The sequence below is a fragment of the Prinia subflava genome, chromosome 5 (assembly GCF_021018805.1).
Source record: "Prinia subflava isolate CZ2003 ecotype Zambia chromosome 5, Cam_Psub_1.2, whole genome shotgun sequence".
In the NCBI taxonomy this organism is placed as follows: domain Eukaryota; kingdom Metazoa; phylum Chordata; class Aves; order Passeriformes; family Cisticolidae; genus Prinia; species Prinia subflava.
Window position 1 is genome coordinate 28,584,238 of NC_086251.1, and position 26,121 is coordinate 28,610,358.

At 39.0% G+C, this 26,121-nt stretch overlaps 1 protein-coding gene across 6 annotated transcripts in view; it reads right to left on the reverse strand.

The window, feature by feature from the left end:
• Positions 1-300: 300 nt before the first annotated feature.
• The window catches only part of SIPA1L1 (signal induced proliferation associated 1 like 1), a 200,492-nt gene continuing 174,671 nt past the window's right edge, over positions 301-26,121 (reverse strand). For 5 of the 6 annotated variants that reach the window (XM_063398681.1, XM_063398684.1, XM_063398683.1 and 2 more), the window contains 10 exons: positions 24,895-25,019; positions 22,121-22,239; positions 19,339-19,778; positions 13,122-13,361; positions 11,892-12,057; positions 9,056-9,299; positions 6,021-6,167; positions 3,735-3,849; positions 3,152-3,233; positions 301-2,405 (listed from right to left, as the gene is read on the reverse strand). In XM_063398681.1, coding sequence (XP_063254751.1) covers positions 2,262-2,405; positions 3,152-3,233; positions 3,735-3,849; positions 6,021-6,167; positions 9,056-9,299; positions 11,892-12,057; positions 13,122-13,361; positions 19,339-19,778; positions 22,121-22,239; positions 24,895-25,019 — 1,822 coding nt within the window. In that variant the 3' untranslated portion in view covers positions 301-2,261. The remainder of the gene's footprint in view (positions 2,406-3,151; positions 3,234-3,734; positions 3,850-6,020; positions 6,168-9,055; positions 9,300-11,891; positions 12,058-13,121; positions 13,362-19,338; positions 19,779-22,120; positions 22,240-24,894; positions 25,020-26,121) is intronic. The other variant, XM_063398686.1, reaches the window with a different exon arrangement.

A 26,121-nucleotide genomic window follows, 5' to 3' on the forward strand; every position in this document is an offset into this window, starting at 1 on the left:
TTAAAAAACCACTGCCTCTCCTTTACATCATTCTGGGGAAGCCCAGAGTAACTGTTAAAAGTAGCAAACCCTTGTAAACTGGGGAAGAAGATACACTTGTGTAATAATACAAGTAAAAAGTCAAGGGATGAAGTGTCATTTACATACCAGGTAATGGCCTTCAAAGGGATAAAAATTAAGAATCTAATAGAGAATGGAATTCATTTATCAATAAGCACTGAGAAAAGTGATACAAGAAGAAAGCAGGAAGAAATGGACACTCTGGAAAGTCTTAACAAATCCAACAAAATCAGAAAATGGTTTAGAAGAACCTTTAAAATGAGTTTTATTGTCAGAATTTTACAAGTAGCCTTCAGTGGCATCATACAAGAAGAACTCTGTTGCAAAACTCTAATAAATAGTCTGCCCCAAGTCCCAAAATATTTTTTGAAATAAAATAAAACCAAACTTAAAAATAAAAGAGAATAAAAGCAAGACTTCAGGATGCTCAGAGATGTTAGCAATATTTCCCATTTACAAATAATATCAGGCATTATATAAATCTCCTTCATACAAGTCATTAAAAAACCCAAGACATTCTAAACCTTTACAAAAGCACTCCAGAAATAGTTCCAAAGAGATCCATTTCCATGACAAAACATTAGAGAAGAACTCCATGGGATTAGCATCACAAATGAAGTTTGAGGTTGAAGTGTAGTGTGTACTTGTGTGCAGCAAGATTAAAGAGCGTGAAAAAGGGATTTGAAGAGAGCATGGAAGTCTGTGACAAGACTGTGCCCGTGATTTCAATCTGTGTATTTGAGAATGTGATAAAGGAGAGTGAGAGGATGCTCTCAAAATTAACCCCCAAATACACTGCACTTTATGGAAGGCAATATTACTAAGGTAGTAACTATATCCTCAGAAGGGAGTAGAAAAAGTTTTTCAGCACACTGCACAGTTCAATGCCTGTGCAGACTGCAGTGCTTAAAAGCTGTATTTTGACACCTAAAAGGTATTTTCTGTAGAGGTAACACGTTGTGGCAAGTTAGCTGTTCCTTCAAAGAACAAGAAATCAACTTTGCTGGCATGAAGCAGTTTGGGAAATGTCGTGCGAGACAATTTCACTGGGGACTGGGGATTTCAGAGCTCCAATCCTGTCCCAGTGCTTTGAAAAATACACTTCTCTAATTCCCCTTTACATATTCCTCTATCTTCCATAGTAAAGGATTTATAAGATCTCTTATGCAATAAAACACAACTTGAATAAACTTTTCTCACATCTTCTATGATTTGAGAAAACCAGGGAAACAGATTGGGAGGGCAGGTACACAGTGATGGTTTGTGTGGTTTTTTATGGTGACATTTCAGGGGGAAAATAATATCTTAATCTCTTTACAACTTCAGCTTAAGTCTCCTGCACATATGCAAGCAACAGACTCCCCAGAAGAGCAGGGGGCTGAATGTAACTGAGCACTGTTGCTGGATCCCTTATGTCTCAGCCTGCCTGATGTGGTATGAACCGCAGCATGCCTAGTTTTGCTGTTTGTAAAGGTACTTGCAGCCATTGCTTCCACGGGAAACAAAGGCCACCAGAAATGCTAATGCAATGGATGTGTGATGATGTGCCTCACCCATGGCTCACCTCTCTAGCCTCTCTAAGCTGTGATGCTGGTTGTACTGTACCATACGCTATGGACACGCACTCTCTGCAGTGTATGGGAAGGTAGCACTAGGAACCAAGCGCAAATTGCTAAGGAGACACCTAAAACATTGCATTACATCCCCTTGTCTGTGGCATACTTCAGAAAACAATGTTAGAAGAGCAGTAAAGTAAACATTTCTTTCTAATTTTCTAGATGTCATAATATTTGCCAAAGCTGCAAGGAAAAGCAGATTACCTGAAACAGAGAGAAAAGAGTTAATGGAAACAGAGGCAGATGGAACAGCAAGCCTCATCCTGGCCTCCAAATCATTTTGTACATAACAGATAAAGAGACAATGTGCAAAAAATAGACATTCACATTTTAGCAGTTAAACTTTTATTTTTTATTTTACCTTTTTAAAATTATTTACTTTGTTTTTTCTACAAAAGGCAGACATTGATTGTTGATCTGCAATTGTTCTGAGTGCACGCAGAGATGCAAAAAAGGGTTATTGGAGGATGAAGAACAAGGAATTGCTCTGACTATACTTTCACATGTCATAATTAAGGTGGCATTAAAGCTTAAGTCCCAGTAATAATATTCATAACAGATAGTTTCCTTCCCCGTACACCGTTCTCAGTTCATATCAATTGTGTTGAAAACCCATTCGGTGAATTTCTTCAGCTTTTCAGTTGCATTCTGGGATTCCTCCTGTAACCTCAAGTTGTCTTCCCGCAAATGTTGCACTTCAGCCTGAAGGCTGGCCTTGTCCTCTTTTTCCTTAGGCATAAGGAAAAACAAAGATCTTAGTGGAAATTTTAGGCCATGCTTCCTATCTATCTAGAGCAGCAGGAATCTCTTAAGAGAGCACAAGTTTCATTCTTTTTAAGGATTTTCTGTGCAGTAACACACAGGTTTATATCCAAGTGACATTAAGTGATGTTTCCTTCCTCACGTTTTGCTTGCATGAACAGGATTCCTCTGTATTAGATCCCAGTACAGAAGCTGGCTCCCCAGGCAGTCCAATAAATTGAGCATGACCTGTTCTGTATGTACAAGTGCTGATGGTTAACTAAGTAAAGGGCAGGGAATCTTCCTGCAAACACCTTCCAAGCTAAGAGATTTCATCTCACTACAGCAGATACTTCCTGAGTCAAGTAGGCATTAAAACAATACAGGAAGTTTCCACAGGAGAAATTACAGGTTTAGATAATACTTTTCATCAGCAGGATACATTTTTATGGACTAACTTCAAGTCTTTTGCAGTGTCACCTGAATTAGGAGTGGAGGTACTGTGAATCACCCTCCTAATTTAAGCAGAGGAATCAAACGCCTACAAATTCAGGCACCCCATCCCAGCCATGCATAATTACAAGCCTGAGAAAAGTAGCAAAGAAATGTCTTTTTCTCACATAAGGATGAGACTGTCACAGGCTCAGGCATGGCAAAGCAGGATTACACGGTTATTAGCACCACCAAGCACTAAACACGTGTCTTACAAATCCTTCTGCAGATGAAATGCTTACCTTCCTTAAATCTTCTTGCAGCATCTTCAGCAAACCTTCCAGTTGGTCCACTTTAGAGGCGAGAGTTGGAGGAGATTCTTTACTATTGAAGCAGAAAACAAGAATAGGTATTGATCTCATTTACTGTCTTCACATGGGGTGGCTAGAAGCTTTGTCTATACCAAGTGGCTTTAAGAGGGTGTGCATTTGTGTGCACCAAGAAGGTCATAAAATGAACACAATAAAGAGTACATGGAACACATGCAGCACATTAAACAACAGAGCAAATTTAACTCATGATTACTTGGGATCATTCCATCACTTCTTGCTCCTTGAACTCACTGTATATGCCTTGAATTCACTGTATATGCCTTGAATTACCATTGCTTTGGACAGGTTCATGAACTTCTCAGACAAGAAAAAACCTGCAAAAAGGTTCAACTGGACTTACAATTCTTTTATTTTTATTTTCCAATTTCATCTTCATGAGAACTTGTGAAGAGTTATCGCATGAAGCCTGGAGATGGCTTCCAAATAAAGAGATCCTTACTCTTTTCCTTGGTTTATAGCTGGGAAAGTCTGCACTTCTGGTGTATTTACTTACCCTGTGTAAGGCTTTATCTGTGCAGTAAGCTGGTCCTCAGCCTGATCACTGCTGGAAGCAGCACTCACAGGTCTGTGATTTTCATCAGCAGCAGCAAAGAATGAAGCTCGCTGAACTGAGAAGGCAAACATATGGAGAAAAACAATGGCAGCAGTAATGATTATTTGTTCATGCACAGCACAACAGCTACGCTGCAGAATCTCAGCAATTTCAGTCTCTCTCAAGCAAGGTGAAGTGATGATATGACATACCAATGTCCACGTGACAGAAGCTAACTGGTAGTGCAGTGTTTGCACCAGCTTTTCCACTGTACTGGCTTCAGGAACTACTGGCTCTGGCACAAGCAGCACTGGGCAGATCTTCCTGGGTATGACCACATGATACCACCCAATAACTTAGCAACTATTTTTAGCTTCCTTCACTCTATAAAGAATGCCTTTATCTTGCAGAAAGAAAAGCTCACTGTGTGTAATTCAACAGATGTTATTTTTCAGAACCTGAAATTTTTTTCTTATGCCTTGTAGACTGTTTTCAGATTAAAACATGAAATCTCTTTCCTGCCCTGTGTGTGTATTTCTTGTCCTGTAACTGTTCAAATATTCGTAAACACCTCTATATCACTGTCACATGTGGTGTGACAAACAGTAGTATAAAGGTTTTTAGCTTAATAAATTAACCTCAGCACTGTTGGGCTCTCCCTAGAAACAGAGGAGGATTATCTTTTCCTCTTTGGCAAAGTTTTATACTACAGGTTGGTGCAGCTCAGGGATCCAGGCAGCTTTTCTTTCAACTGGTACAGATACCACAATTTGTAACTTCAGAGGCTTGTGCTGAGGACACCATTCAGTGGTGTAGAGGAGGTGTTCAGGATCACAAATCAGAATTTAGACTCCTTGGTATGTGTCAATCCCTACTGGCACCTGTCAGAGACTTGAGACTGGGATTATACTGAGACCAGAAACCAAAGACCAATGGAATTATACTGAGATCCTTCTCCAAGTCAAATCTGAATGTATTTTTATAGCAGTAAGATGAAGCTGCCAGCTAACACATTACCCCAGCTTTTCCTCATCTGAGCTGTCAGTTTGCTATCTTGACCACAGTGACTGTGTTCACACTTCTAAAGAGAAACACAAGTGAGTCTGGGGCCTACCAAGTGAGGGATTCAGGTTAATGAGGACAGTCAAATAAATCTCACCAAAACCCAGGGGATCCTTTAAAGAGAAACTGCCAACTACACGGAAATGTGTTAAAACCTGAGTTTCACCCATATGTGGTGATGAAAAAACCACCACTACAAATTCATCTCCTCTTGAGGACCATGTCTGACTTTGAATACTCTTCCCAAGACTGCACAGCAGAAATATGAGCCAAGCTGCTCCTACAACTCCCGTGGCAACAGAGCAGAAGACATGACTACACCTTGAATGCCCATAGAGACATGCACTGTCCTGAAGATTTATAAGGCTACAACCAGAGAACAGCCAAAACATCAAATTACTTCACAGCCTTCTCCAACCATGCTGAATAAGGTCTAGGTCTAAAAGATTCAAGATCAGTGAAAAAACACTTCCAATTAAGGTGGGATTTTGCATTTATGCAGATATTAGGAATTGTCACTTCTGTTTCACACACCTAGAAGACTTTTCCATTGGATTCTAGTAACATAAATTCTCTTGTGTCTAAACTGCATATAATTTTAAGTTCAAATATATCTAGGCAGTTTGCAGTTCTCTTCAGTTTACCAAGTGTCACGGAGATGGAAAATGCCATAGGATGAAACAACACTTACATGCAAATCTACGTCTTTGGGGTATGCAGAGACAATGAAAAAGTATTTTCCAACAAGGTGTTATTTCCCAAACTATTTTGGTAGCAAACTTCAGCAGGACTACATGTACTTCTCACTAGTGCAGTAAGCAAGAAATCCTTAATGTGCTTTGCCACTACCACATGACTTTTTTTTTTGCACTTTTGTGCTGGATGCCTTTCCCATACCAGCTGTCTGCAACTGCTTTACCTGAAATGAGAAGCAGCCGGTTTCACAAAGATTTGGCCAAACCATAGCACTGAGGAAATCCAGTATGAAGAAATGGTATCTGATTATTACAGGCAAAGTTTCAGGCTCTTAACACCTGAGTTAGTATTTTAAATGAGCTTAAGCTTCAGACAAAGCTTAAAACCAAAAGTCAGGATTAAAATAATCCAAACAACCCCAAAACCTGCAGTTCTTAATGAAGCATGCACAAGGACCAGCTTCCTAAGCATTATATTCTGAAAACTTACCTTCAAAAGCTTTGGCAGCATCTACCAAGTTTGACCAGTCCAGATCAGAGGCAGAATCAGGCAATGGCATAAGACCAGGGTCTGGCATGGGCTGCCGTCTTTGCTCCTGGATATCTGTGAGGGAGCTGTCTGAGGCAGAAAACTCTCCTGGAGCGATGCAGAATAGATTATAAACTCCATAAAAACACCTGAAAATTTCTTTCTTAATACTATTGCATACCCTTTTCTTAACCTTTCTAGCATAGCACTTTCAGAACCAAAATTCAGAAGGATGTTTGATCAACTGCAGTTGACCAGATACAGCCCTTTACAAAGTAGTTTTCTAGTCAGCACATTCAGCTCCTTTCCAACTTGCCTTAATCTGTGCAGCTGAGTGCTTCATAAGTGAATCTCTGATTCCCCAGCAGTGGGCCTGGGGGCAATACTCTTCTACCCAACAATTCCTCTCTGCACAAGCTGAAGGTACTTTAGAGAGCTCTGCCGCTTGCTGGGGCTTCTACAATCCCTGGCACCTATTTGCTTCTGTAAAAAAAATCCAACAAAATAACTAACAAAACAACCCAAACAAAAAAAGCTCAACCTAAAATTGTGGGATTTCTTTCCTTCCTCAACCCAATGGGAGCTGACTTAGGATGAAACAGAAAAAGAAAACCCTTAAAATTACTTCCAGAGCATCACACATCTCTCAGCACTTCAGTGAAACCTTTAGATCTTTACTAAAAAATTGCCACACCCACCTGTAAGCTGTTACATGGCTCACTATGGGAAAAAAACCCTCATAGGCAAGCTTGAAAGAAGGGTTCAAAATCCCTGTAACTTTTGTTCAAATTAAAACAACAAAAGTGAAACATGTAGATTTTCACCAATAATTAGGGCAAGACTAAACTGTCAACCAAGAAAACTTTATTTCTGTTTACTAGCTGGACAAGCAAAAAAAGTGCAATGCCTGGTCACATGTGTGACCTCAGAAGCAGCAACAACTTTCTTTCTCATGCCCTCTGTCAGGATGTAAACAAGTTTTGAAAACCATGTAGGCAGTATTAGAAGAGAGACGTAGGGGTGAGAAGATGGACTGGGCACTTGGGAGGAAGCCACTGAGAAGATTAAAATGAAGAGTCTGCTTGGATCATACAGAACAGAAAGACAGTGTGACACGTGTGACAGGCAGGATACAATCCCAAAATCCATCAGTTGTGTTATTTCCCCTCCCCTCCTTTTTTTTATATAGTCTAATAACTATATAACTTCAATAACTAAAATCATTTTGTAAGAACTTCAGCTAAATCATATTGCTGCCTGGGGAACACTGACCAGAAAAGCTACACTGCATTACTGCATTACTTCTTTGCTCAAAAATCTTAAATATCTCCAATTAGTGAAAAGATACATGCAATTAGATGAAAACCTAACTATTTGAAAAGCTACCTGTTTCAAAAATGTGAGTTCCATTGTTAAGGCAGATGAGTAAATATGAGCATTTTTAGCTCACTGTTTTTCCTCTTTAAAAAAGAGATGTGCTCTGGAATCTGAATTTAAAGAATTTTCAGTAACTGGAAGCCAACAAATACCTGTGGTACTAAATATCTAGCTTACTTCATCTTTTCTCAGCAAAGTGTGTGTGGGAAGACAATTTGTGTGCCAATCAAATAGCTGGTCCTTTTATCATGCAGCTCCTACATTTTATAGAAAATGGAAAATCTTGTTTTGGTGACAGAGGTAGAAAGGTTATGTGCCAGGAGGAGTTATCAGTATAGTGTGGAAGAGAACATGACAGCATGTTCTACAAAAAGAAGGTTTGGTAGTTTTCTTTTTGGAAAAGACAGCATTTAAATGAAAAGAGACAAAGTACTGCTTTCCACTTGTACTCAGGTGGCATCACTAATCTTCTGACCCCAGGCCCTCAGAAGCCAAATCCTCCATCCAGTTACAAGCATAACCAAGTCTGCAAAGTTATTTTAGTGCACATAAAAAATAGAAATGAAAAGAGCTCAGTTCCCTAACTCTTACGCAAGAAACACGTTATATAGACAACAGCTCATGAAAATGTCAGGTTCAACACTGAAAACCAATGCCTAGTGATCACAGTCAGATGAAAAGAATTTAAAATAGATTTCTTCATCAGCCTTCACTGTCAAATGTATCCTGTGTAGCTAAATACAGACTGTACTTAAGGCCCACTATAGTGAGTTGAATCTATTGATAGACTTGCATTTTCCTCATGAAAAATACTAAAACATGAATAAATCAGAGCAGATATGTACTTCTTCAGAAAACATTGCAGAATCCTACCCTGAGATCCACCTCTATTTCTGGAAAACACACTCAGTTATGAAATACAGTGGGAACCTGTGAAAATTCCGTTTCTCACTGAGACATTCACATGCAGCAACACACAACCCATCAAATAATCATCCTGAGACTTTTCAGTAAGCTAATGGGGGAAAGCAGAGTGTTCTCTTGACAGCACTTTACAAATAACTTTTTCTGGTTAACTGTGTGACTAAAATAAGTAATTCAGGTGCTGTAAAATAAAAAGGGTAAGGGAATGAATTTAAAAACAGTTAAAACAGTTGGCACAATAAAAGCTGTATCTGGTGTAACTGTATATCCAAATGTCTACTAGTGTTTATCCACTTTTGTATCATTTTCCAAATCATATTTTGTTCCCAATAATCCCACATTAAGGAACTGACACCAGAAGTTCTGTCTGGTGGATAACCAGGCACACATTATTTGTCCATTGGTCTAACTGATCTAGGTGACTCTTAGAAGAAATTAGAGAAACTTGCAGCCAGTGAGGCATTTTTCTGTGCCCCCTCCACATGGCAAATGCATGACCAGTTATGCCATCTTACACCCACTGAAGTGAGGAAAAAAAATCAATTTCCTGTCCTCTTTAATATTTTCAGTCATGTGACTGGACTCTCCTCATCCTCAAAATCAAGACGGAACTGCCAATTGCTGTAGGAACATCCTCCGCTGAGATGATTCACAAAGGACTCCTCTGACAGCCAAGAGACGGGAAATGCACTCACCATGCAGTGATTTCATTCCCAAAGTATAGGATGGCCTCCGCAAGGGCAGCGACTTTGGGAGGGAAGGGTAGGTGCTGGTGAACAGAACATCATTTGGCATGGCTTGGTCCAAGAGCGAGGCCCGCGAGGTGAAGAAGTGGTCCCTCTGACCACTGTAAATACTCTCATCTGACAAAGTCCTTTGCAAGGCACGCCTTGTGGTAGGAGTGCTGGGAAAGGGAGACTGACAGGACAGAGTGTGTGACTATACATTCATAAACACAAATAAAAAAAAATGAGAAAAAAATAATCAATAAAGAAACTTCTGAAATCATTTTTAAAAACTTTTTAGAAGTAAGAAACCAAGTGTTAACATAGCATTTTTTCAGAGTGGACAGGAAAAAGAATTGAAGGAAATGGCTTTTAAGAAGTTTATAACAAGATAACATATATAGATCTTTTTTAGCCTATCTCACATTCTAGCTTTTAAACACCCTTCAAACTTCTTCTGAAGTGGAAATCTCAGGCAGCCCTTGCTGACTCCAGAGCAGATGTGTAGCACAGAAATGGATACAGAAAGAGCCTGAATGCTGCACAACCACAGTTCTTCCATGGCCTGGGGTTGGCTGCCCTCCTGCAGGCACAGCAAATGCTAACTAATTAGAAGTCTCCTATTACTCAACAACTAGGAACACCCACCACTGCTGTGGGTCTTCAGAAGTATTTGAATCAAAAGTAAATAAATATTCCCATGAATAAGAGAGCTTGTGTCTTACCCCCAGCCATGATCCCAGCTTCCTCCATGTTCCACACAGGAGAAAGCAATGCTGGGGTAGCCTGGAGTTTTGCACTCTCAGGCCAGTGCCAGAGAGCTGCTATCATGACCATTCCCACCAGCAGACTCTGATTTTCACAAAACCTGTAGCAACATAGCTATCTCTAAGACATAACATTTCTTTATAGTTTGGTTGAAATTTGGTCCAAAGTTATCATGGAGAAATTTTTACAGTGACTCATTTGCTTTGTAAGAGTTTAAACAAAAATAAAAGGAGAAAATAGGTTTTGCAAAAAGAGCAATTAAAAACAGAGTTGCTCATTCGCACATATAAATAGTCCTTTTTTCTCAAAGAGGGGAAAAAACAGTTAAAACAGACAATATTCTATTATCCTGTGATCAAAATCCCACACTACAACGTGGGAGAAGTACATGGAAGAGGGACTGTTGGTACTGTACACAGGAAGACAATCTGCCAGTCCTCACACCTCGTACAAATTTTAATATGAGAGCATTGTTGGACATGTTTGTTTTACAATTAAGAATCAGAATTATTAAGATTACTTCCAAATCCCTGCTATGATCAGAAGATAAGGAAATAAGCCAACTTTATTTCTCATACCAATTTTCTATTGTCAAATCCTTCCCTTGGTGTTGCCTCTTTAAGGACTTGCCCATCCCAATATGAACCTGCATATACCATTAACACTACAGAAATGACAGCTTCTGGTACACAGTTATTACTGTGGCATGCAGAAGAATGAACTGCCTTCTTTTTTTCTGCTAATGAAAAGTTCTGGTACCACAGCAGAGAAAAAGTTACTTGTCTGAGAATATGCAATGCCCAGATAGTAGGTAAGGAGACAAGGAAGGCTGGGGAGATAATACAAAGATGCACAAGACACACAAAATCATAGCCTAGAACAAATTCTACTGGCAAACAAAGCCTTTGTCAGCCAACAGAAAGAAAGGAGAAGGATTTTTGGTGCAGTGAACTAATGCAGGCCATTTTTTTTTTCTTTTAAAGTGTCAAAAAATTTTATGCTGCAAGACTTTTTCTGTAAGATGAAATCTAAGTCATACAGCGGGCAGAATTAAGTTACTTTTAAAATGCAATTGTACTTTTAAGATGCAATTTATTGGCGTGATAGAAAATTTTCAACTTGCTGAAATTTATCAAAAGCGTAACCAGAAAATAAGAGGTAAGAATTGATTCACTAACCCCACAGCAGAAAAACAGCAAACTTGGGAAGGTATCTTGGAATGAGAGCAATTCTCTTGCTCAAAACAACCAACAGGAGGTGTTTGCATCCCCCATGTCCCAGTTCCCCTCAGAACTACCACAAACCTAAGGAAAAGCTATCTTGCCAATGACAAGGTTTTTATATCTCTGGCCTGAAAAGCAACATCTTAAATAATCCGTGTATGGAACCCACACTTACAAGCTTTAATAAATCACTTCGGGTTTTTACTAGCAAAAATAGAAGTTACAGCTCTCTCTTCTGCATGGTTGCTGTGGAAACTGTTTGGGCTCTGGATGACAAGCACTGGCTGTACATGAAGACTAGAAAACAAGACATTCTCTTCCAAATTATGGATTCTAAAAGTTAATATATGCATTTACATGTTATTCAACGTATTTTGAAACATATCAGGAAATGTTTCTAACTATCCTACAAAAATACAGGCTTAAGTTTAGAGATCATTTCTGATAACAGGACTAGTGAGATATAAAAGTGTGCTTTTTGCAAGGAGTTTCAAAACTGTCAGTAAGTCACTGTCTAGTGATGCAGCCAGAGAACAGTTGAAATATGTAAGACAACACTACAGGATTTTCCATAACCCAGAAGTACTAAATGTTTTTTGCAATTTGGCATATTAGTCCCTTTATATCTGCACACAAAGTTGTAATAATATTGCAGAGACTGTAATAATGAAGCTTTTCACCAAATTAGTTCTCCAGTAATCAGTTACAAAGAGATTGTTTTCTGTCCACGGTGAGAATTCAGGGAATGCCTCGCATTTTATTTTCCTGTTATGGGTGAGAATAGAAAAGATTCTCTCTCTCTCTCTTTAACATACCTTAAAACTCTTCTGGGATTCAGGTGTTGGGCTATCAAGATCTATCAATTTCTTCAGCTCCTCTTCGACAGTGGACTTGGAGGCTCGTTTCGGGGACGCCCGCAGGTCCCTGGCGGACGCCCGCAGCCGAGGGTGCGCCATCTCACTGCCGTCACTCTGGTGACGCCTGAAATGAAATGGAACACACACAGTCAGGTCTCAAAGCCCTGGGGCAGCAGGCATGAATGAAACAACAGGTATAGCACCCTCAGGTTTTTAGAAGAAAAAAACTAAGTAGAGGGCACAGAGGATGGAAGAAGTTTCAGTGTTACAGCAGTGACTCACCTCAGTGGATGCCTGTGGAAGCACTAAGCTTGTTTAAAAACATCAACTAGCAGTACAATAAAATAATTCAAAAGTTAATGTAATACATTTTCCCAATAAGGGACTGAATCCATTAAAATAGCATGCATTCTGTAGAAAGCTACAAAGTGTCTTCAGTAAGTCCAAAAGCAGCAAATCACCAAGTTTCTTTAATATTTCAACTGGCTTTTTATAATGCAGTTATCACAAAGTTTCACTGTCTCCTTTTGACAGCCAGTTATTGGTATCATCTAGGGATACTGTGCCTGACTCAGTAGGTTTGAATAAATTACTTTGAAATGGGCTTTCTGAACTTTGCTTTTTGAGTCCTACTTAACAATATTCTCACTAGTAAGTTGTTTCTCAATTTCTCTTCCAAAAGAGATGCTTGCATATTGTAATGCTGAGATATCTTGGCTTGCTTTAAGCTTTAAGCCAGTTAGACTGAATACTGGCAGCAATTTTAACACGGCAGTGTGGAATGCCAGAGTTAATGCACAACATACACAGTACTACTACATGGATGAAAGGTTTAAGTAAAACTCAGACTCTACAATAAGAGGATTTTTAATATTTGCTCAAATAGCATTTGAGTCACCTTTAAGTAGTCCCAAGAAAAGATAAGCTTTAACAGGACTGAAATCCATAGAGCTTTCTAGAAATTATAAAACCCCCAACTTTTACAAGTTAACAGGGAATGAGATTAGCCAACTATCAAATATTTAAACTGTATTCCAAGAACACCAGATTAGAGATTATTTTCTACAGAAGATGAAGCATTGTATTAAACAGTCTTGAGCTCTTCTCTACAGAGAACTGTCACAGATCAAAATGCTATTTTACAATTAAAGTAAACGATCAAACAAGAGAACAAAAAAACAGTCTTACTTTCTTGAATCCATAAACCCCACTGAGTTTATTGTCCCCTCTGGCTTTTTCCATCCGATCAGATACTTGCTAGTAGCACCCTGGCGAGGGTAGAAAGTCCTAGGACCGGACGAGGAGGAAGAGGAGGAGGAGAAAGAAGGTGCGAGCTGGGGAGAAGTAGCAGAATGAAGCTCTTCTTTAGGTGAGCTTCTGGCACTGGTGAAAACAACAGGGCTGGCAGAGTGTCGGGAGCTCATGGTACTAGGAGAAGAACATAAAGACAAAAATTGCCTCAGATGTGTATTTATGGGCCTTGTTTCATTGATTTTAGAGCACAAGATGTTATTCTTATCAACAGTGGATAGAGCAGCAAAACCAGTTTGCTCTTAAGGGCCTTCCACCAATGCTTCATTAAGAACACCTCACACAGTAATGGAAAAACTTTGCAAGCAACCTTAAGGATACAATACAACCACCCTTAACAAAATGGGAAATCTAGGGGTTTATTGTCATTAGGCAGTTTAAAAGTAATACATGAGATTTCAGTTGAATTAGCAAAAAAGAACCAAAATCCAAATTCTTGCTGGAATTCCTGGCTTTAAAAGAAAACATATTTTGAAGGAACTTAAGCAAGAAGAAACATCTCTCTAGTACTCCACAACAAACTCAAGAAGAAATGAGTATAGCTCTCAAAATAGGGTTGCCTGAATTTCACCTGAAAAGCATTTATTTATCATTTGCAAAGGAAAAAAAAAAAGACTTAAATTGAGAGATTAGAGCAGGTCTCTAACATATTTCACCATTTGTCAAGACAGAAAATGGAGCTGGGAAGACCAACTGCAGTTTGTTGGGACAAGGAGAGGGGCTTTAGATGGAAGTTCAACTCCTTTTAACTCTTTAGTTATGCTGATTGTCAAACCTGATGGAATTTGCTTCCTATAAGGTGTGCTAGGCCTTAGACAATATTTACTATGACAACCTTAAAAGGTCAGTCATTTATAAGCACAATTACAGGAAATTGTTGTGTACAGCTTTAATACTGAAATAGCATTACATTATATATTATGCTTATAATATATTATTATATATTATACATTATATTATTATATTATAATATATTATTATATAATCATAATAATAATAATATATATTGTTATTATATATTTAATACTGAAATTGCAGAGACTAGTTTTCTACCAGCTCTCTACACAACTTATCCACATTTTCATCCCTGGATCCAACACTGCAATGAAGGAACTTGAAACAGATGGCCCCATGGTAAAGAACAGTTTCTGACTGAGAAATAAAAATTAGCTGGAAGGCTAAATAAAGTCAATGAATAATCTCTTCTTCCTCAGCATAGCAGGAAATTCTTCACCAGTCTTTTCATAACTTAATAAAACAATGCATTTTCACATTTATCCCTCTTACTGAAACAGAAAAGAAGAATTTAAGGTTAAATTTATGTTGCCACCTGGGAAAATAATACCACCTACATTTAGTCTCAAGCAGTCAGTTATCTAATCTATGCCACTTGTCTGGCTACTGCTGTAGTAGTCAATGAAGAAATATCCTAAGGAGGTGGTTCTGCTTGTCTTAAATTAGGTATCTCAGATATGCAGGGAGAATTAATGCTTTGGAGTTTCTTCTCTCTCTTCATTGAGAACAGATGGAGTCAAAAGAAGCACCCTGAAATATGTTTCATTTCCATGTGGCTCAAGCTGAGCACCATGATTCCCAGCAGTGAAGTGCTGTGGGCTTGATGAAGAGCCTGGGTGGACTGTAGCCTTCTACTGCCTGCTGCAGCCCAGGGGCATCACATCAGGGGCAGGATGCACCTCTCCACTTGCATACAAATCAAATTACAATCATGTTGTATAAAAGAATTCTATTTCTTCCTTCCCTCCACCTCTATATTTGAAAGGCCTATACCAAAGACAGCGGAATGAGAAAATCCAATAAGATATTTTCCTCCATCCATGATGGACCCTGCCATGCGTCCATCAATCCCATATATTTGGTGCTGCACAGCGTAACCTTCGTATTTGTAACAGACATAAGTAAGCATAATTTATAGCAAGAAAGCAGGGAAAATTAAGAGCTAGGGGAATAGGCAGTAAATTTTCCTTCATCTCCCCCTTTGTCTCTTCCAATACTGAAAAAAATCTCCTACACATGCTGAGTAAACCAGCCCATCTGTAAGGTATCACTACCACATAAACTGCCATTTTTACCCCCTCATAAATACACTCAAGAAGTAGAAAAGTCTTTCTGCTTCAGGGTAGGGAAAAAGGAGAAAGGAATCTCTGTCCACTTTTCAGATTTCTTCAACCCATCAGGTATTTCTCAACAAAGTGCTAGTTGTGACAAACCATTTGTTAACAAAAACTAGTAAAAATAAATATCCAGCTCCTGGATAGGCTAATAGTGTTGATCCTTAATGTTACTGGGGAAAGAAGGTAACAACTGATGTTAATTATGCTTGACATAAAATTTATGTAAGTTGCATATGCATGTATAATATTTATTATATAACATACTATAAATACACATTGTGCATTTTAAGTATATTATTTGAATATTTATTATAATATGCATCATATAATAGATGCCAAAAGCAGCCTGGTAAATACTAGTAAAATTAGCATACAATTTTAAATAGAGTTTTCTTTAAGGTGCATTGCATATTTTGAGCTGTGGTTCTCACAATGTAGTATTTTTGGGAGGATATTCTGCTTCAGAACTACACACTGAATTGTGACTATGACTGAAGGTTTTCACCCTGCCAGTAAACACAGGCAGGCCAGCAGGATCCTGACAGGCAAAGAGACACACTTGTTAACTGAGAGCATATTTGGAGAGCAAAAGGCTTTGGATAAACTCTACAAACATTAAATCAGAGGTGGAGCACTGTGGTAGTGATGGGAAGTTATTAGAATATTTGACACCAGGAAGCATGCAGAGAATTCATCACACTGCAACAGACACCTAGACCAGCTGAGTTTTATCTGGAAGAGATTGAGCCCTCTTTCAGGACACAGAGATGGCCACTATTGGTCCCCTCTCTCCCACCTCAATTACTGAGACACCAAGGATTGAATTATGACAACATTCAAATACTACATGACTGTCTGCAAGAATTGAAGATGAGCAATTCATAAAAGCACTCCACAATATATCATATTTTAAGTATTTTAAAATTATCAGAAGTAATGAAAAATGTACTTGATTACAAATAGTCAAGATTATCCTTTTCATTTTGGTAAGAAGACCATAAGGAACTGTATAGCTTAGGTAGAAATGAAAGTTTGACTTAATTTTTTTTGTAAGGAATTCATGCCATCAGCACATACTGCTTCATTTAATGACATTCAGCTATAATGATTCTGTATAATTACTGGCCTACATAATGCAGTTCTCCTGGGATGCTGTGAGAAATCTGCACAATCATCAGGAAGGACTTTGGGAATGGGGGTGGAAAAGAAAAATAAAACCCAGCCAGAAGCTCTGCTGTAAAAGTTAATCACTATAATTTACATTTTGCCACCAGTTCTCAGGTACAAGTTCTTTTATGCACTATTAAATGATCTGAGCAGTAATTATCACTCTTGTCTTCTTCAGACACAAACACTCTAATTTGTAGTTATTTTCTTTTCTTTTGTCACAAAGATCTTTTTAGGGCCGTATTCCTTTTCTTCTTGCTCAGAAACCTGATTTTAAAGACATTATGGCATCCACAGGCAAAAGATAAAAAAGTGAGAAGCAACAAAGGATAGCAATTTAGAAACTGATAGAGAAACACACCAATTAAGCTGTTCATTTCTCATGAAAAGTAGCCTGTTCAGAATCTTTCGTCTCCCCTCCTTTACCTCCTTGAAGCAGGCATCTTCAAAATAATCTCCAAAATCTGTGCTTGTCTTCTGGAAGTGCCACTTTAGCAGCCTCCAGTCCAAGCTGTTGTGCCTCCACAGAGGAAGCAATGGGAGAGTTGGGAGCAATCAGCTGATGGCCTAGGGTTTCACTGCTGTCAGTGTGCAACCACCAACTGAGGATGCCACAAGAAACTGAATCAGAGCTTTTTATCCCAGACTCTGCCTTTGCTTTATTGTGAGGCATCAAACACGTGCTCCCGTCTTCAAAAATAAAAAATAATAAAAAAGGAACACGAGTCAGCCTGGTTTTAATCTGCCACACTAAACTATGTATGTGCAAGTATTGCTGCATTTCTCAATTGCTGCATTTCTCAATTATCATACCCCATGTGTTCTACAAACTGCTACTACTCCTTTTTGCAAAGAGTTGCATTATTAAAACCTCAGTTTTAAATGAAACCTGGCCAAAAGAAACCTCAACTGTTTTCTCCAGACTAAAGCCCAAGAAACATTTATCTGGAAATTTCGGTGACAGTCCCAAAATTACAAGGAGGGAATAATTTCAATACTAGTAGAGAAACATTCTGTCAATGAATCCACACCAACTAGAAAGAACACCGTGTTTGGAGACACAGTGTTATAATATAATAAATAATGAGACAACAACCTAGACACCAGTTTGCAGTCAAGTTGCAAAGTATATTCATGGAAGAGGAGAGCTGTCATGGTGTACCTGCCCTGAAAAGTCTTTCTTTCTATAAAATTTTCTCAGCTTTTCTAGGGAACTCACTCTATTTGGTGCTTGGAGAAGAAACCAAAACCTCAGATATACAAAGACGCCATTCCATTAGGCTTTACAATAAAGCTTCCAAGACTTACATAAATTTTCCAGGATTCTTTAAGTAGCTTCAGAAAAAATCCTTCCAAATGACAATTTGCATTCTGTATAAGAATCTCAACATTTGATGTCACTGCCAGTTACATTCAGACAAGTACTGCAGGACATGTGGTAAGTTCTACTGAATGCTAAAAAATGCAAATAAACAGTCTTATCTTAAAATAAAACATGTAACACTGTAGACAACTATCATATAGACTTTTTACCTTCAAGAAGGGGGAACACGCTAACATGCCAGAAATCTAAGTCCCTCTGCAGAGTCTTTTCTGCAGACCTGCTCAAGTCCTTCATGCATATGCAGCTACTGGAAGCACACCAGCCTCAAACACCTGGGTGGGATCTCTATCAATTGAGTGTAAGCCTTGGTGCCAAAAATGGCCAATGAAGAGAGACAGTAAACCAGAATGGGACCACCATTAATGGATTACTTTGTCAGAATTACCATGACAAAGCACATGGAGATCATTACAGTCTCTATGACAACCCCTTATTTGCAGCTACTGTATGAGGAGTTAGTGAACTGTTCTCGTAAACATTTAGTCTTGCACAGTAGCTGTGTTCAAGACAATTACCAGAAATTGCTTTGGACTTCAGTCTGCAGGTATTTCAGCTACACACTCAAAACAGAGGTGGCTTAAGAATAAAAATGTCACAGTCAGGTTCCACAAGGCCAACAAATTATGATGATCCCACATCCTCCCTGAAAGACCTGTGTTTTTTTCTTGTTGCTAGTATGACAGAGTAGGAATATTTTTTAAATGCACACTGAATACTTCTTGCAAAATGGGTTAGGAAAAAGGTCTAAAATATTTTCTGCTTCTAGCAGCACTGATTAACTTGTAAAGTGGGTATCTTCCACTTGAGGTGTTTAAGCATGTTACACATGTACTTGATATTGCTGATTTTACAAGTGGCAAATCTGAGGGAGAGAGGGAAGGTGACTGTAACCTGTCATACCCACAAGCTTGCAGCAGAATGAGATTAAGATCTACATGCTAGCACTCCCAAGCAGCTTGCTCTCATTATTGATCATACCAACTGGAAACAGATTTCCAAACACAAAGACTGGGGGAAAAAATATGCAAAACATCTGAAATCAATACTTGCAAGACTAAGAATAAACCCAATATTAAACTGTTCATTAACAACATGGACTGATCTCCTTTCTGATCCACACATGAACTGATTCCCCATGAACACATCAGACATGTCTGTCTTATGGATAATTTAGTAGCAGTAGTTTAGTACAGAATTTGCTCTTAAGAATTTGAGTACTACAAGCAGTAGCAGATGCGAAGACTAAAGGTGGTCTTAACTTTCATGCATCCTGCAGAGTGAAATCTTCCAGAACACTGACTAATGTACGTAGAACCCCCTCTCTTCAACATCCACTTCTCACTTTTGCCAGGCTAGAGAGTGAGAATGGGAAAATGGGGGGGTGGGCAATCATACAAGCGGTGAAAATTACCTTGTATGTGAGACAGCATCACTTAAACTGTAAGCACTGTTCTCCCTCGTGAGAGGGTTGGAGGCTGGCTGACTCTTGCTGTGAATATCCAGGCTGAGCGAGGACTCAGCTTTCCGGTCCATGTGGCTGTCCTTCTCCAGTGTCCTGTCCGCGATGGAGACCACTTCGCTGGAGCTGTGCCACAGCGGCGCCACCTTCTCCTTGGGCAGCCCGCTGCGGGGCGAGGTGGCGGCGCCCAGGGAGGCGCTGCTGCCGTGGCTGGGCCCGTAGGACGTGGTGTCGATGCCGCTGTCCGCCGACGTCCCTTGAAGGTAGTTGTAGCTGTTGAGCTCCGACTCGGTGCGCTCGCCGCTGTCGTACCACTTCTCATCGCTGTGAGCGCTGGAGGCGTTGCTGGAGAGCGTATTGCTGCTGGAATGGCTGGAGTAGTGGCTGTCAGACTACAGAAGAAACAACAGAGTTATGACAAAGGAGAGGAGCAAGTAAAGGGCTACAGAAGCCAACACTGTACAGTAGGAGCTCTCCTACCAGGAGGTATTGGAGAGGTGAATGGAGGAGACTAAGAAATTCTAAAAATTTGATTCCAACACAATGCACATCCTCTGTGCTGAGACCATGTAAAAATAATTCTTTTCTTATGGATTTGGAAGGCAGGAAAAGCCTGTGTTGTTGGTATTTTGTCCCAAAATACCTTGCAGTCGTTCTTTTCAAGCACAGTTCTGCTCAGCCCAGTCCAATGAAATTGGCTGAGCTATGCAGATTTAGTTTATAACTACAATAATTTAAAATATTCTAGTTTTAAGACTGCAATACTTTAGAACATGAAACACAACCAATCCACAGAAAGCACATGCTATTTTAGTCATCCAATTGCCTATCAATAAGTCAAAGATGAGCATAGACACTTCTCTTCCTCCTCTTGGCAGTAGCGTGTCTTTCCTCTTCAGCAAGGCTGTCCTTTGCAAATGACCAGTGAAACATCATTTAATTAACGGGAAATTGTTTTCCAAAATGCAGAACTGCATGAAAAAAAGCTTTAATGTAATGCTTTTAAATGATCCCATCAGGGCATGCAAGTGCCTGACTGGTTTGTATGTCCTGTCCTCAGTTACAGTTCACTATATTACAAAGAACTGAATGTCCATAATTTCACAATGGTGGAATATCCCATTTCAAGGAGAATTTCTTGTCATACACTTACTACTTAGAAGCTCACCTTTGGAGTATTTATATCCATTTGATTTCTACTGAACTTATCTAAGTTCTGATCATCTACAGAATCAGAACTGAAGCAGTAGGCAACATACTTGTTGGATGGCCACATGGCCTGGGAAAAGAGAATTAATGGAAAGGAGACGTAAAAGTTTTCTATTTGTCTGCTCCTGTTTTACTGAGCAGACATAGACAGAGATCCCAGACAAATAGAAAAAATAAATATTGCTTCTGTTTTCAGAAGGAAATAGGGAACAGATGTATACTGAGAACAAGGAATCATCAGCATCCACGTCTTTTAATATACTAAAGAAAGAACTGACAGGAAAATGGGGGAATATGAAGCTGATCTGGACTCCTAGTTATCTCCAATTAAAGTTACTTTTCTTCATTAAGAACTTCATCACTTGCCCATCCATCTGTCCACATAATAAAGATTTACTTTAACAATGACTAAACCAGAATAATGCAAGCATTAGTAATTTCAATGTTGCACTTGGCACTCAAGCTAATGAGTTATGTATTACAAACTATGCAGTCAAATACATCTCATGAAAAACAGGTCAATCTGAATTTAAAAACTAGTCTTTGCTTCTACAACTATGAAGACAAGGGTGTTAATGTTCAGGTTGCTTTGGTGTTCTCTTTTTTAAATAATAAATATGTGTTGTTATGAATTAATAATCCAGAAGCAACACTGCCAATTGCATTGAAAGAATAATGCTGGCAAGCAGGAGCAAATTAAAGACTTGGAACCAATCAAAGGCTTTCTCACATCTAAATAAATGCAAGTAATACTTTCAGTAACATCGTGCAACACAACTCTGTATTTTAGCTTGTATAAATAAAAAAAAGTGATACAGCTTATTGAGTAATTTAAAGCTTAAGGTGTGCTTCTTTTATTATAGTGGCATCAGTAATTTTCAAGACATTTTAAATTTATGAACTTTACTGTATTTATCTATCTCTCTGTATATAAATTGGGAAGTGACAGTCTCCACAAAGGCATGAATAGTTAAGTCTGCAGAGACAGAAAAACACAATTTACCATTTAGAACTTCAAAACAAATAAAACAAGCAAGGTTTTTTTCAGCAGAATTCCAGGAGTCCTTTCAGACAGGCTTCCAACAGTGCTCAAGGTACGTTATGGAAAAAGAGAAAATACAAAATCAAAACCAAAATCGCTGTTCTGTCTCAAAGCAGCAGCTTTCTGGGCATTGCATTAGGAGATACAATATTTAAACTGTAAGTCTTACATGTGAAGTCTAGGAATAGCTTTGCAAATTTCTACACATTCTTTACTTCTCACAGGTAACAGACAAGTGGTTGCTGTTCAAGTGGAAGCAAATCTTTATTAACTAGTAAATATTTCAATATGCTGTGCTGTAGGACTTAGGCACCAGCAGGCCTGTGCTACTGCGTTCTCCATGTTCTGGTGGGGAACGGGACTTTTTTTCTTTCTTTTTTTTAAACTGACACGCTAAATATAACTTTGAACAACATTTTTGGTATCAAGAACTTGTGGAGCAAACATGAAACATTAAATAATTCCTCTTTTAGGATAACTTACATGACCCTGCTTATTTGGAGACAAGTGCACCACAGGATCCTGTCTCATGAGTCTTCCACTGGGGCTCTCTCGGAAGGATGGCAATACTTTTGAGACTGCTGGGAGATGGCACGTTGGCTCTGCAACACAGCACACAACCATGGACTGAGAGAGCAGTGCTACAAGCTAAGAAAACATGTAACCTCATTTTACACTGCCATTTTTCCAACGCTACCTTAGCCAAAAATGGGTACATATTGTGGCAGAACATGGGAGGAAGAGTGGGCCCATTCCTGCCACGGGTAAATCATTAAGGCTTCATGAAGAACCAACTACCACCATTCTGACTTTTGTCAGAACAACCTGAAGGGTATCACGTCCCCACTGTCCAACAGCACTGTATCAGAGCATTAAAACAGCAAACTATTCACTTTCACAGGCTTTTGACATTGGATCTCTAAATGTGTGATACTGGCTGACGAGAGATTTGCAAGACTGAACACACACATTTCCTTAAATGGTATTCTGTGCAAGGCAGGACAACAGCAAAAGTCTGCAGTGACCTCCTAAATGAACCCATTTTCCTCAGTAGCAGTACTACATGTATTTCTTACCAAAGCTGAGTCAAACAAACATTTTCTAACTGAAGAGAGTGCAAATAAAAATCTCTCAACATAAAACTATCTTACACATTACTGGCTCTGAATGTGGAAACTGCATAGATGTACAAAAGGAACTCTATTATTAAACTAAATCTGACAGAAGTGAATGGAAGTCAAATCACTCTTTTAGATGGACACTCAGAGGACTGCACTTTGCCAATAAAACTTACTTTCCCAGGAGATAACTGTGGAGGTCTAGAGGATATTGAGACACAGCCTGTTAAGCAGGTAATTGCCTTCTCAGAGCCCAAGGTCAGTATTTTATAACAATCTCTCTCAGTGATGAGTTTTTTACGTATACTTCTACATATATTCTACACTTCTAAAAATGTTCCTTTTAAGTAGAGTATGTGCTTACAAACATCAAGTACTTAACAATATCCATTGTAAATAGCAGTATTTTCTCCAACACAGCTACAAGTTTGTTCATCTTGATCTGCAGCATTATGAGCTTTTAAAAAACCAAATAAAAGTGGTGAGTTTTTTAAAGAATAATAATGATAATATCAGTAATATCATCATCAAACTTGATTTCCCTGGCAAGCGTTAGCAATCAGTGTTGGTGAACACAGAACAAAGGTGTTCTGTAGCAAAGGATGGGCCAGGAAAGTGTCAGTGTGTGGATTCACTACACCTAAAGACTTATTTACCCTGAGATAGATTAAGAGATCATCCCAAGTATCCTTATTTTTCATAAAACCAAACTTACACCTAGATTCACTAGATTGACAATAAAGTCTCTAATCAGAGATACAGCTTTCAACTTATGAATGCAGGACAATACACAAGAGATAAAATACAGCGATTTTATGTCACTGTGCATTTCTCATCCTTTGCCAAATGCTGGAGCCATCTCTCCTACCATGCAATTTTTCCTGTTCTTTCTGGCCTTATTTATTTTGCTAAAATGTTGACACCTAACACCATAGAAAAGAACTTGCTGGCAGCTCCACTCAGTGCCAGCACCAACACCCAACCCTTGCTCTGCTAAAGTAATGCTGAGTGAAAGATCAGTTTTACATGTGTCATTACCATCACACAGTTTCAAAACATATGCAATTAAAACTATTCTGTCAAAATGAGAACTGCAGATCAGTATAATCACAGTTTTTTATTGGGAAGGATGGAGGGAGTTGTGAGGGAGGGTCTGCCAGGTGGCTTTGATAACAAGGCACAGCTTACTGAGGTTGTGAAGGTGTGTGAACCAAGAACATCTTCAGAACCAGGGCTGGCAGCATATGCCCTAAACTCCTCATCTCACTGAAGTGTATTCTCTCTTGAACACTAGTCCATTTGTACAGTGATGCAGTAAAGTGATGCAATAAAAAAGTATGGAACTGTTTAATCTAGGGTAAAAAAAATTAGAGAAACACAGTCTAGCAACCTTGGCCAGGATCATCATGTTGGAAAAATGCTGTTTGCAGATAGAACATTTTCACTGGTGTCAGTCTTACTTGTAATCCTTTCAAGTTAAGCCACAGCTGTAGCAAAAGGTCTATGTACAAGAACTTCAAATGAAGGCCTAACAATATAAATTCTCAGTTCCTAGCTGTTTTATGTAGTTAATATGTTCCCTCAGCTGACAGCTTAATTGCCACATGCAATGAAAATGCATACATTTGTAGAAGGTGATTACCTACCTATAGATTTACTTCACTATTTAAACTTTAATTGCATTTTTTCTATTTTACACACGGTATTTTTATAGCTTCAATGATCAAACAATCAATTTGCATTTATATAGCACCATTTGAAAAGGAAGCATCACAAGCACAAGCAAAAATTAAACTAAGCCAAGCCACTCAGGAGAGCAGGTAAGGTCAAACAAGTCCTCAACAGCAAGACAAATTAATAAGTGTGTCTGCCCAGCCGCTTCTAAAAGGACAGAGTGTTTCAGGGTAAGAGCATTAAGGCAGATTTAATCCCACAATCAAATAAGGAAATGAAATCAGTTCTTCCTCAGGTGCTACTCATAGGTCCCAAGGAAGCAGACTGCAGAGGCTTCAGTGCATGCTCCAGACCTAATTATTCATCCCGATGAACAAGGTTAGCTTTGAGAACACGGTGCTCAGGAAGCTGTGTGTCTGCCAGGAGAGCAGTGCCAAGGTGGGCCCGGCAGAGCCCCGTACGTACCCATCTGGTCGGCGATGCTGTCCTCGCTCCGCTGCCAGCTGGGCGTGGATTTGCCGCTGCCGCCCGTGTCCGACTGCGTGTTCTGCCTGTCGATGGAGGCGGGGGACCGACGGCTAATGCCAAACCTGCGCTCCCCAAAACACAACCGAAGAATCATTTTAAATGGACAAATCTCACACAAGTGAAAAATGAAAAGCACTTGTAAGAAGCCGGTGTCAAACAACAGGGCAAACCAAGGCATAGCACAAATGCTCGAGGGATTTATAATGCTTTACCATTTCATTTTTGTGGTAGCTCTCCAGACCCATTTATCAGCTTTAATGCATAAGATTACAATATACATTAATTTATTGAGCATCCTTGATCAAGAACAACTGGTTACAATGCTACAATTGAAAAAAACAGATCAAAACATCAAGAAAGAAATTTATGAGTTTTTATTTACATAGATGTTTACATGAAAAGGTGACCAGACTGTTACATGGTTGTAGAAAACTCTTCACAGTGAGTAAAATGTAAAAGTTTGGATAAAAAACACATAGGGAAATGAGGTGTGTTTATCAGGAAAAGATCAGATCCTTTCAACTACCTCAAAGCACTACCTCAAACTAGTCAAAGAAAGCATCAGAAAGTTTGTTGTGACAGTCCCATGGATCTCAGCCACTTTCCCTGGGTTCAAATCAAGAGAAGAGTAAGGTCATACCTCTGGGTGACACAGACATATATGCCAACAACATGGATTTGTTTGGGACAATATTAACACTGCCAAATATTTTAAATAAGCCTCTATAAAGTCAACTGTTGAGTATGGATTCTCAGATCCTGGGAGTTATAAATTCTGTAAATTCTAAAGTTATTTGATCATAAAATAATCTGAGTGGATTAGCGCAAACTAAATACAGCTGCAAGAAAGTAGTGAGACATACACCTATTGCTGTAAAAGAAAGCATACAGAGCAAGATGAAAACTGTTCAATGGACTTTGCAAATCCTGTCAGATTAGGCAGATGGATTTCAGAAAGATCAATAAAGACAGAGGAAATTCAAGGAGAACAAGCTAATGACAAAAGAGACACAGAGTACCCCTGTGCCACACTGAAGCCTACATGCCTCATATGCCTAAAAGTCTGTAAGACTTTAAATGTACAGTTCTGTATTACATATACATCACTTACATGTCTGTAAGAATTATAGCTGGGTTCAGAAATAGCAGATCAATCATTAAGAA